General features: G+C 46.0%; 1 protein-coding gene across 2 annotated transcripts; it reads left to right on the top strand.

Moving 5' to 3' along the window:
• The first annotated feature begins 5608 nt into the window (after positions 1-5608).
• Positions 5609-9565, top strand: LOC119311370 (la-related protein 1B-like). 2 transcript variants are annotated; one of them, XM_037587010.1, is made up of 7 exons: positions 5609-6050; positions 6190-6934; positions 7015-7171; positions 7250-7340; positions 8777-8857; positions 8991-9062; positions 9159-9565. In XM_037587010.1, exons 1-6 carry the CDS (start codon positions 5721-5723, stop codon positions 9060-9062), a joined length of 1476 nt encoding a protein of 491 aa, XP_037442907.1. In that variant the 5' UTR covers positions 5609-5720; the 3' UTR covers positions 9159-9565. The 2 variants fall into 2 exon arrangements, with proteins under 2 accessions (XP_037442907.1, XP_037442906.1); XM_037587009.1 differs by having other exon boundaries at positions 5610-6050; positions 9165-9565.
• The last annotated feature ends 3477 nt before the right edge of the window (positions 9566-13042 follow it).

Below are 13042 nucleotides of genomic sequence, written 5' to 3'. Positions count from 1 at the left end.
CGCCCCGCCGTGGACGTACCGCAACAGCGCCGCCCGCAGCGCCGGCCACCACCTCGCCATGTCACGCCCGCGGTCCGGTGCTGCAGCTGGCGCTCGCCTTCGAGCTCCCGCGCCTGGAACGCCGACGTGCAGGACCGGCACTAGGTAGCGGCGGCCACAGAGTCGGTGCCCAGCGCGAGAGCATGCATGGTTGGGTTGGTGGGGAAGAGAGAGAGAAAAAGGGCGAGAGAGAGGGATGGGTATGTGGGTAAACGGGCCCAATAACAGGTGGGACAGGGGTCATATGCAGAGGACACAGCTGGACGAGGACCACGCAGAGAATCGTCCGCTTGTGTCCGTTTCAGATGCAAATCCGGCGGAACTTTGCTCTCAGAATGAGGTAGAACGGACCAAAAATGGACACTTATTATAAATGGAGTTGTGCGTTGGGTCGTTTCATCTGTCCGTTTTATTTCAAACAAACATGGACGGACAGGATGAGGTCTTGGGATGGAGTTGGCCTAAGCGAGAGCGGCGCCCCGGGGGCGAGTCTGAATCAGCACCGCCTTGGGTCGGTTGATTCGTCACACAACATTTCTCTCGCGGCATTGGCATGTATACTCCTACGTACGTGTGCATCCGTCAACAAACAAGTTGTGAGGTCAGCAGGAAGTAGCGTAGCCTTTGAATCTAATATGACCAAGGTAAGGTGAGACCATCAGAGCCTGAGAGGTAGCCAGCCGCAGGAAATTAACAGAAGACGTAGTGCGCCGCATTGACTTTTATGCTAGCACGACTCTCTACCACGAGCGATCAAAGATGGTGCTCTTGATCTATTCCCGGAACGGAGGCTCTCAGTGGATGTCGAGCAGTAGCGCCACTGGCACTAGTCTGTGCTGATACTGAAGCATTGCTTCTGCTGATGTCGACCCCTTATCACGGCTAGTGCTAGGTAGCGATCGATCGCGACAGAAAACTTGTGTTTATTGAAGAGGCTGTTCGTCGGAATAGGAATCCATGCAGGCAGGAGATAGCAGCATGGGGCGTGGGTGGGCTGGCTGGCTTTGGTCAACCAAAGAGAGTTCCTCGGTCGGCCGTGCCCGTGCGACACACCCACGACCGACCCACCCATCCCATCCATCTGTTACTGGGACTAGTAAATATGCACGTGCAACGCACGTCTATTTGGACTAATAAGTGTGCACGTGCAACACGCGTCTATTTGGATTAATACATTATACTATCCTTAATACAAGACAATTTATTCATAAATTTGAAATTTTCTTATAAAGTACACAATCTCTTATTCTCAACTCATACAAATAATATGAAATTTCGTTTCTCCTTAATCAACATGTCTCCTGTATTAAAAGACCATCCACTTTTCCCAATGTCTAAAACTCAAAATTATTTAGAAAATTCATCATGATTCTCCATATGCACACATTTATGCAAGTATAATCACACATGAAAAAGTCACTTAGAACAAGCTAAGGAACCGTTTCAGTGCTAACAAACTCCAGTCAAGAATTATTATTACAATTGAGTGTCAACCACACAATAGCGGGAAGAGACCTTTATGATTTGTTGAAAAGAGGAAGCCATTGTCACATAGAGAAGTGTAGAGATGTCTTGACTGCATAGAATCAGCTGTGAAACAAGACAAAAAAATGCTAGTTGGACCATCCGATTCTACTATTACACCACAAGTGTTTTAATGTCTGGAAGCAAGAAAAGTGGCTTACTTTATTATGAAAATAGAACATGTAAACCAAATAAAAATTACATTGATAAATTGCGTAATTATACTTGTTAATCACGGGACAAAAGCATTAATATGACAACTTGGGACAGTTACTTGAGTACTACACATTTCTTTAAGGGCTCAACATTCTAAAATTTTGACAATATAACAAATATCCTCTCAGTTTGTAGTAATAATGATACGTAGGCTACCACTTGTAAGAATAACAGTGGCAAAAAAGGGCTAACAAATGCCGGTTTAGAAAGCAAAAACTGCAGATATGCTTCCAATTTTAGCAACTCTAGTGGATAAAACATACCTTACCTCCCAAGTCGGGAAAGCAGTCAAATGAAAAAATGTACTTCTTATAAGTAGTAGAGATGAAGTCATAAGGATCATGGTTCAAGATATTCGGAGAAACATGGTTGGTCTCTCTGTATGATGCGAAGTCGTTGCAGTCAGTAGAAGAGTGACCTGCCCTCCAGGCAGAAGACGAAGGCGGCGACGGCACGTGTGCGTGTTCGGAGGAAGCCGCGGCTCCTCTTCGCATGTCTCCCATTGTGGCTCGCGTGGGTGGTGGGCTGGTGACGACAGGCGACTCGCGATCGCGATTCCCTCATAGGAGACGATAGGATGCACTCGCGATTAGTTTCCTAATAATTAGATGCGTTCGTGATTAGTTATCTAATAGGATGCGTCCGTGATTAGTTTCCTAATAATTAGATGTGTTCATGATTAATTTTCTAATAGGATGCGCACGTGATTATTTTTCTAATAATAGAATGCACCCGTGATTAGTTTCCTAATAATAGGATGCGTTTGTGATTAGTTTCCTAATAATTAGATGTGTCCGTGATTATAGTTTCCTAATTGACCAGGCGTTGACTTCATATTTTCCTCCAGGGTGGAGTACGGTCAGTCAATGTAAATTGCTAAGTGCACATAGAGAACAGATTAGGTTAAGGCTAGCCGTTAGATTGAGTTTAGTGGGACTAATCATGCGGTGGTAATGTATCCGTGTACGTTTTATGGGGTGCACTTAAAGAAAATTATGTTTGCTCTTTTATAAATAGTATAGATGTCCGTGATTATAGTTTCCTAATTGACCAGGCGTGGACTTCATATTTTCCTCCACGGTGAAGTACGGTCAGTCAATGTAAATTGCTAAATGCACACAGAGAACAGATTAGGTTAAGGCTAGCCGTTAGATTGAGTTTAGTGGAACTAATCATGCGATGGTAATGTATCCGTGTACGTTTTGTGGGGTGCACTTAAAAAAAATTATGTTTGCTCTTTTGTAAGTAGTATAAAAGAAGTGACGAAGAAAACTCAGCAACTTTGTCGCCAACGAACAGGAACTGAAAGGCGCGGCATGGGGCGGGGGGCCCAGCGCGCGCACCCGGCACGCCATCGCCACCTGAAAAGAACGTCCAGATCAAGACAGAGCGGCGCGTCCACCCGGGGCCGGGGCCGGGGCTCTGAAATCTGAATCAGATCGAATCCAACCACTTTTGTTGACCCGACCCGACCGACTTGGTGGCCTTTCCTCTCCTTCCCTTTCCGCACGCGCTTGAAAGCAGGCTTCGGCTTCACGCACGCACGCACGAACCGGCCCACCGACCCAGCGTGTGAGTATCTAGCAACGAATCGAACGAAATTCCGACCGATCCGGGGTCGAAGATCATCCAGGCCCGCGGAGACCTACGTTTATACTCCCTCCGTCCAGAAATACTTGTCGAAGAAATGCATAAAAATGGATGTATCTAGAATTAAAATATGTCTAGATACATCCATTCCTCCAACAAGTATTTCCGAACGGAGGGAGTACTCCTGATTTCCTGGACCTTTCGATCGGTCGGTGTCCAGGTTTGTGAAGAAAACAAATCTCTACAGCAAGGGGAGGGGAGGGGAGGGGGCAGACACGGACGAAACAGCGGGGAACTTGCTGCTGGCCGGGGCAGTGCTGTGCGTGCAACGGTTGCCTCAATGCCGCCCTAGACAACAGGTCAACAGGCCAGGAGTCGTCCAACTTGGAACCCAGCTAGCTTAGCTACGTCCCGGCCCGGATTACGGCCTCTTTTTACGGTACGTGCCAGTGTGAGACGAGCATGCATGCATGCAGCGCCTGGACCGACACGGTGGAGTAGACATTTACCTCACTGATGGTGAGACAGACAGCGACTTTCTGTTCAGAAACTGGAACCAGGTGACGAGGCTAGTGCCTGCAGATGGCAAAGAAGCTAGCTACTGTACGTGGCTATGCCAATGCAAGCGAATGACACCCGCTGGTCAATATGCGTTGGGATCAGATCGAGCCCGACTGCTACTCTTGTTGACCCGATTTCCTGCGGTCCGGGCATCTCCTCCTTCCTTTCGGCAGCAAAAAGGCACGTAGATTTATGCATGCACGCACGCACGAACCACCGATCGACGGCGCAAACGTGCACCGGGAGATCACAAGCCCGAGACGTAAATCTCCATTGAAATTTCTACCTGCCCGAGTCAGTCCATGTCCAGGTCCCTCGCCCCCGGAGAAAAGAAACGGAATTTGCTGGCTGGCTGGCTGGCTGGCGGCCTGCAGGCGACACGGGGGAAACCACAAGGAAGGAACCTGCACTGGATGGAGGCATTGCAGCGATTGCCTCGATGCCTTGACTCAACAACATGGGTCGTGTCAGCAAGTAGTCGTGCCAGCATGGAGTTCTATCTATCTATCTGTCACGTCTCACTGGCCAGTCACCACACCGGTGACAGTTTCCTTTTGGTTTGTTCCACGGGGTTACAGACCGTTTTCTTCACATTTTCTACGGTGCCGGGCGGCGAAGTGGTCCTAGCTTCTGCCGCCATAACACTGACACGCCCGCATGGGCGAGAAGAAGGCCATGGGCGCGTGTGGCGGCGACCGTCTGCGCGCGCGTCTTGGGCTGCTGCTGGTGAATGGCGTGCAAACAAAATTCAGGGTCAAACACGTACGCACGGTGGGACGAAACGGCAGCTGCTCCACGTCGCTGCGCTGCTCACTGCTCACGTACAGTATACTTACAAAACACAGAGCCGAACAACACGACCGTATTGATCAGCGCGTGGAGGCGATCTCCTGGTCGGAATCTGGGACCAGCTAACTGTTAACCAGTCTACGTACACTGTACCAGTGAAGAGTCGCTGGGTGGTCATGCAAAGCGTGCCACGCTGCCGATAAATGGCACACATATCCTATGCACGTACGGCTCCTCCTCCTCCTCCTCCTCCTAGCAGCACACGAGTTGATGTGCTAATTATAAAAATAATTAGTTTATTAGTATATAAGTGAAATAGATTTTTTTTGAAATTTAGAAGTAAAATACTCCCTCCGTCCGGGTTTTAGGCCTAAAGACAACTTCTTTTAGACCAAGACACATAGTAATTTGCTCACATTAATTCTTTCATTCAACTTCCAATGCATTCCTCACATGCATGCAGCCAATGAAAAAGCACGCTTTAAGTATATTAATTGTCTAGTCATGACACCAACAACAATGACTTTCAATGCAACCAATGAAATGGTTGCATGCATGTATCTTTCCAAAACAAGGCCTTATAAAAAGGGACATGCTTGTGATGCTCAGAGGCCTAATAAACCCGGACGGAGGGAGTAATCTGGTAACATGTGCGATGTTGTCAGTCTTAGCACGGCCATTGTCTGTTTAGCAGCAGCGCGGCGGCGACAGTTGGGAAATACGCACAACAAAATCATTCTGTCCTGAGGGGGGCGTGCCTTTCCCGGAAATGCCCCGCGGGTTGCCCTAGAATTTCCCACCTATAGCCTCCACCGCCGCCGCTCCTCCCCTCCGGCTGCGTTCCATTTTCCACCCCCACCTCTCTAGTCCCTCCCTCCCCCCTCCAGCCGCTGCCCCCTCCACCCTGCCTGCAGCCTCCCCTCGTCTCCTCCGTTCCCGATTAAATCGCAATCCAAAACCTCTCCTCCTTAACTCCAGCCCCCGTGCCGCGCCGCCCCGCCATGTCGCCGGCCGCTGGAGGCGCCGCGCCCACGCAACCGGCGGCCAGCGCCGGACTGGCGCCGGCGGCGATCGCCGCGCCGCCCCAGGCCCCGTCGCGGGAGAACCCGCGCGATCCGGCCGCGCAGGCGGAGGGGGCCGATCCCGGCAATGCGGCGGCGAGGAAGACGGCGTGGAACGTGCCGCCGCCGCCCCCGGCCCCTGTCGGCGGCATCATGGGCGGCGACGAGTCGTGGCCGGCACTCGCCGACACGGCCGCGCGGGCGTGGCCCAAGTCCTCCTCCTCCGACTCCCTCAAGTCCCTCTCCGACGGCTCTGCCCCCTCCGCGCCGGTAACTGAATCTCGCGATCAAATTTACACGTGGACTGTGCTGATGCATCTAGGAAGCATCTCCCGTATTTAGTTTTTTTTTCCATTAATACCTGAAGAATTTTTTGCGTGTCTGATGAATGAATCTGTGGATGAATCAGGAGGATCCGATTGTGCCACTGGTGCCGCCGCCGCAGCCACAACCGGTTTCTACTCCGATCTCCACTGCCTCAAGTCCAGGCCCTGCCTCTACTTCTCCTCTTAATGCCACCACCACGGCCTCGTCGCCGCAGAACGGCAGCACTATCCAGCCAATTTTTGTTCGGCATGGTGGCAGTAACGGTGGTAACAATGGAGGGGGCGGCGGCGATGTGAGCACTCATAGCCAGAGCACTGGTAATTATAGCAGTGACGGGAACAGCAGTAGTGGTGGTGATGGTAATTGGAATGATGGGGGTCTTACTGCTGGCAGCAACTTGAACTCTAGTGTTCATAGCGGCACCATTGGTGGCAGTGGTATTGACAATAGTAGGAGAGTGTTCGGCAGTAATAATTGGAATGGCAACGGTCGTGGTGGTGGAAGCTACAGCAATGCCACCGGCAGTGGTGATGGGGGCAATAGATATAACGGCGGTAGTGGCAGCGGCCACTGGAACAATAATGCCCGACATGGTAGTGGTAATAGCAACGGCTTTGGTGGTCGTGGCGGTCGGAATCGCCGTGACCATGAAAGAGGGAGTAATTTCTCACCAAGGAACTATTCCCGTGCATTGCCAGTGCAGCAGCAGCAGCCAGGCTACTACCAGCCTGGACCATTTCAGCGACCACCACCACCATCACCTGCTGCTGCCCATTTCATGGTGCCACAACCTTTTGTGCCGTACGTTCAATCCATTCCGTATCCTGGTAAAGTCAGTTCATCCCGTGTCATCCTTTGATATAAATTCTTCTCTTTGATGTAATGTGGTTGGTGTGGCAATCTGCAGCCGATTTACAAGCCTCCTATCCTTACTATGTCACACAAGTTGAGCAGCAGTTTCAAAACATGCATCTTATCCGTCCGCCAATGCAACCATTGGCGTTTCAGCAAGATCAAATTAATCTCCAACGTGACATTCAGCTGCAGATCGAGCACTATTTTAGGTAGTGAATCTATTTGAAAATTCTTGAGGAGTTATTGTCTTTTATGCTAATTGTTTGTTTCATTTCTTTTCTTGTTAGCACTAATAATCTTTGCCACGACACATACTTGAGGGAACGTATGGATGATCAAGGATGGGTGCCTATTGACCTAATCGCTTCATTTCCTATGGTCTGTTTTTTAATTCTCATTTGATTCCCTTTTTTCATGTCAAATCAAGATGTATCTTATCTGTTGTTCTAAATCTCTATGACAGGTTGAATGCTAGTGTGATACCTCTGCTGATTGTACTTTCACATATTATATAACTTATGTTGCATGACTAGAACTTGGAAATTTACTTAGTACACTATATTCTACGAACATGAGTTTGTTTTGTAAACGACAAGATTGTATCTGCATTTACCTGTCTGTATTACTTGCGGCTCTTTTTGTGCGTGGTGGAAGGGAGTGGGGGGTTTCACATTTTGCATTATTCAAGGCATGACCACTACAGATGTTATTTGTGGTTGCTATAAATGTGGCAAAACTATAAAATGAGGATCGCTGCCATTTTGTTGGGCAAGACAATAGATGATACTTGTAAGTAGTACTAAATTACAACTCTTAATCTCGTGTGCATCACAGAAATTTAATTTGTTCTAACATTTCATATTTTGGAAAATTTATTTAAAAGTATACTAACTTGTTTGGTAGTGCTTCTACGGTAGAGTGCCGTAGATTTGCTCTCACATTGCTCGAGCTCAGTTGTTCTCTTCCTGAAGAAATATTGTTTGGTTCTAATATGTTAACATTGCCAACAGTAGTTGTGAAAAATTACAGACTCTATGAATGTGAGTTTGATTAGTATTTCTTGCATACCAACTTTGTATCTGTTTTAACCTTCTTGCTGGTTACCTTCTTTCCAAGTTGAATTTTCGGGCCGTTTTGCAAAATATTATTACTAGCGACATTTGCATTTGACTATCACTTTCTTTGTAGTTAACAGGTGAAATGACCAAATCGGTATCATTATTCAAAATACTGCCATCCATTAGTACTTCAATGATGACTTCTAGGGTTAAGAGTTCACCTAAATATAACTATGCCTAAATTTATTCTCAAGATTATAAACCAAGAAAGTGGTGAGAGTATGGAACTGAAGCTGGTGCTTTGGAGGAAGGTTTTAGCTGTTGACAAGCAGTCCCTAATAGTACATGGCTGTACCCCAGGAGTATCTTTGCATTGCTCTCTTAGTGTTTCACAACTCTTTATTTTAGTTTTCATTTGTTTTTAGAAACTTGTTTTTCCTTTGTAAGATGCATTTATGTTAGGAGAATATAGGATTGCTTAGAGTAGTAATTTCTGCGGCACGACTATTTAGTCCTCTATTATTCTAACAAATGAACACTTAAGCCTCCCAGGTTACCATATTTCATTTAGCATCTAGCAAATGTAAATGTAGCCTCTATTATTATGAGAAATGAACACTTCATAATGGCGGATTACCTTGATGTATCACCAATTGTCATCCAAGGGTTATATTGGTGACCTCATTTTACTCTGACACTGGCGGTTTAGATTGTGTATATCAGTATATGTAATGATCTGGGTTTGTTTTCTTGCAGTTGACCAGGTTTACAATGTTGGGAATAGATACCAACTATGTACTAGATTCTATCCGGGGCTCTGAGTTGTTGGAAGTGCAGGTTCGTTGCTATACAGACCTGGGGCACTGGCTTTTCATTTTATCCTTCCATTCTAGTGACTGATGTGATGATCATGATCTGGCACATCTGACTTGTTTTATGCCTGCATGATTTACCACTGGTGTGCCCACAGGGAAATAATGTCCGAAGACGCAATGGTTGGGCAGCATGGTTACTCCACCGAGGCCCACCGCCTTCAAATTAGGTTGGTTCCAGATTTCCAATTCATAGCCTCACTCTTTGATCTTTTTGGTTGCCGAACGAACTGTACTTTAGGTACTAACACAAGTATTTTCTTCGGGTCCAGTGACGAAACAAAACTGCTTGTTATTGCCGGAGAAGCGATTAGAAGGGATCATCTGTTTGATCATGGGCAGGATATCCCGTGATGGATGGACCATGTATGTACAGCGGGGTTACATTTTCAGAGTCAGACGATTTTGTTTGTCTAGGTTGGACATGATGGCTGCACTTGAAAAGCGCATTACCAAGCAGTAAGGGGGCAAACACAGCAATAAATAGGAAATAAATCCCAGAAGTGAAAATCCTTTTTTCTTTTGGCTGTATAGTTTTGTCTGAAAAGAAATTATTGTTCCCTTCTTGCCATGGATGATGCGTCCTGTTGATTGTTGTGGATGATATATGGGGTTTATCTCACAGGATTTCCCTGCTGTATTAAATTTTGGTGCATACACCAGTCTGTTCTTATTGTATCATTGGGCTTACAGTTAGGGTTTGATGCAGCCGCAGGGAGATTGTCCTTATTCTGGAGTGTTGAGAATGGTTGTCGATTATATTCTTTCTTTTCATTTTCATCTCCAGCGTGCATATGGAAACAGGAAATGCACCAGACTATGTCTTTTTTTTCATAAAAAGGATCTAGTTTCAAATATCTTGACGCGAGAAACCCAACGGTGAAAACGGTTTAGCATTTGGAGGATGATGGCGCGCATGCAGTGCATCACTTGTCAACGCCTGGGAAGCTGATTAATCATCTCGCATATACATGGGAGTTGTTGTTTTCTATTTCGGCGCCTATAGCCCCAACACCTATTCGGCGCCTTAAGCGCAGGTTACAGTGGTTTCGCAAACAGGCGCACAACCCTCCACAACACTGTCTATTTACATGGATCGGCCCATGTAGGTCTTTTTTTCCACCTATTTTTTCGGGAACCTTCCCATGAAAGTTCTGACTGTTGTTCTCTAGGCGGTTTTGATCGGGTTTACCGTGCATGGGGTTTCTGGTTTTCTCATTTTGTTTTTGTCTTCTTTTTCTTTTTTTCCTTTCCGTTCTTTTTTATTTTCTGATTTTATCAAATCTGTGAACTTTTAAAAAAGGTGCCAATTGTATTTCAAATTGTGATTTTTTTTAGCAAATTTACGAACTTTTCAAATTCATAACTCTTTTTCAATTTTTCATGAACTTTTTTACAAATTAGGATTTTTTAAATATGTTTTTGTTTTTCAAATTCGTGAACTTCCTTTTGCTTTTGCGATTTTTTCAAATTACAAACTTTTTTCAAGTCTTGAACTTCTCTTTGAAGTCATGAATTTTACTCAATCTTTTGAATTTTTTTCAAGTTCGTGAACTTTTTTGAATGTATGAAAATTTTCATTTTTGTGATTTTTTTTGAATTCATGATTGTTTTCCAAATCGTGAACTTTTCAAATGCACGAGTTTTCCAAATTGTGAACTTTTCAAAGGTGCCAATAGGAGGTCTCGCCTATAGCGCCGATTATGGACAATAGGCCCGTATACATTTTTAATCCATGGTCTCGCTAAAAGTGCATGGATTAAAAAACTCGTAGAGCCCACACACCAGCAGATGTTTGTGGACAATGGGCCAGCCCATCTAGGGATTGCAATTCGGGTTTATAGGAAGCTTTCTCCACCCGGTGTTGTGAAGCTTCTAGAAGCTTCCAAACACCATTTTCTTTCCTTTTTCCCATTTTTTGTTCTTCTTTTCCATTGTCTAGATTTTCTCAAATGTGTAAACAGCTTTCAAATTCGCGGTCAATTTTTCAATTTCTTGAAATTATTTCAAATGCACAAACAATTTTCAAATTTGCAAACAATTTATCAAATGCATGAACATTTTAAAATCCACAAACTATTTTCAAATTGGCGAACAGTTTTTCAATACGTGAGCTTTTTTCGAATCAATGGACAATTTTCAAATTCGTAAAAAATCCATGAGCAAATTTCAAATTAGTGAAGTTCTTTCGAACTGGCGATTTTTGTTCAAATGTGTGAACAATTTTTATATGCATGAACTTTTTTTAAAATCCACAAAAAAATCCATGAACTTCTTTCTAATTTGCGACCAATTTTTAAAATTTGTGTAGTTTTTCTAATGCACGAACATGTTTTTAATCCATGCACTTTTTAAAACCCTTATACATTTTTGTAAATTGATGAACATTTTTTCAAAATCATGATTTTTTGCAATTTAATGATTTTTCTAAATCCATGGACATTTTTCTCATTTCACAGCAAAGCCCAAATGAATGTGCGAGCGTGAATGCAAAATCATGCTGGCAAGCTACCGAGCAAGCGATGTGACGACCCAAGTGCCTATGATAGCTTGCGGGTCGTCAGTAGCCTAGCAAACTATATGCGGAACATGGATTTTGACATGTATTTAGTCAGCGAGACCCAACTCTATCACAAATGTAAAGACTCCGAAAAGATGCAGACTATCAAATATGGCCTAGTTCCGAAAAGATGCGTTTTGATGTTTAACTTAGAACCGGTGGTTAAGGTTCTCAAAGTAGCTTGAAACATGTCTAAAGTGCAACGTTTTTTCTTACACTGCGTTCGGATGTCTGAATTAGACCCTTTGTATTGGATATGGTATTAGCTAGCTAGCAATTCATGCGTTTTGATGTTTACCGAAACGAGCGGATGAAAACGGACCTAAAACAGAGCGGAAATTACGTCCACATGCAGGGCCCTCCCGCAGGTAAATATTTTTGGTCGGGAGACCGAAAGAAGCTTGCACCGGTCGCACGCGAACCACACGATCGAGGCCCATCGTGCGTCTTGCAAAATGCCCCTACCTTATCTCTTCTTCCTCTGACTCATCCTCACGATACTTTCTCTCTCGCAGTCGTTCTCCACACACTCGCTGACCCAACCCAGCCACCCTTAAAAGCTCTCCTCCATGACCGCGGTCCCCCCTTTCCTCCCTTGCAGCCTCGACGAAGGGCACATGTCATTGTCCCCTTTTTTCTCCCTTGCGGCCTCGACGGAGGGCATAGGCGCTCACGAAGGCAACCCCGCGCACTTCAACACAACGGGGGGCGTCTACAAATGCTGTGACTGATGGCCATGGTGCCTAGGGGACTCGACCACATCTGCGCCGCATGCGTCAACGACGACCCAACAGGTACCGGTGCTGCAACCAACATTTGTCGGCCACTGATGTGCAACTGAAATGTCGTTTTGCTGGAAAGGGCTAACGTGGAAGTTGCGGCTACACACGACCGATGCTGGAACCAAACAACCAATGAGGTGTGCTGCAACCAACAGTTGTCGGCACCTGTGTGCAACCAGTGTGTTATTTTTCTGGAACCGGCTAAAGAGGAGGTTGCAACTACACATGACCGGCACTGGAACCAGACAACCAATGAGGTGTGTGCAACCAACAGCTGCCAGCACCAGTGTGTCATTTTGCTGGGACCAGCTAAATAGGAAGTTGCAACCACACATGACCGGCGCTAGTACGAGACAACGAACGAGGTCGTTTTTGCTACGACTAGCATTTTTTTACTGGAACTGGCTACATTTTTTTTGCTGGACTCGACCTCACGACTGGTAGGGACAAAAAGTTGCAACATGTGAGCAAAAATGTTGGAAGCAGCAATGGTAGAAGTTGGAACCGACAGAATTTTTTTGCTACATCGATGGAGTGCTACTGTTTGGGTGGCGGGGTGGCAAACTAAAAAGCTACAACGGATGAGTTGTTTTGCTAGGACGGCGACATGTGGAAGTGGGTGACCCAGGAAAGACGGCGATGATGTGGTAGTGTGCACCCGTGCAGACGAGCATCGACGACATGGACATGCCGATGTTACACACCCCAATGTTGCAGGCACAAGGGCGGAGAGCTAAAACCGTTGTGGGCCGAGGCTCCATGTCAGCGTTTGCGCGTCTACGATCATTCATAGCAGAAGCTACAAGGA

This window comes from Triticum dicoccoides, chromosome 5B, assembly GCF_002162155.2.
Source record: "Triticum dicoccoides isolate Atlit2015 ecotype Zavitan chromosome 5B, WEW_v2.0, whole genome shotgun sequence".
NCBI lineage: Eukaryota > Viridiplantae > Streptophyta > Magnoliopsida > Poales > Poaceae > Triticum > Triticum dicoccoides.
The sequence above is the reverse complement of the archived record's forward strand: the minus strand, read 5'-3'. Positions and strand labels throughout refer to the sequence as shown.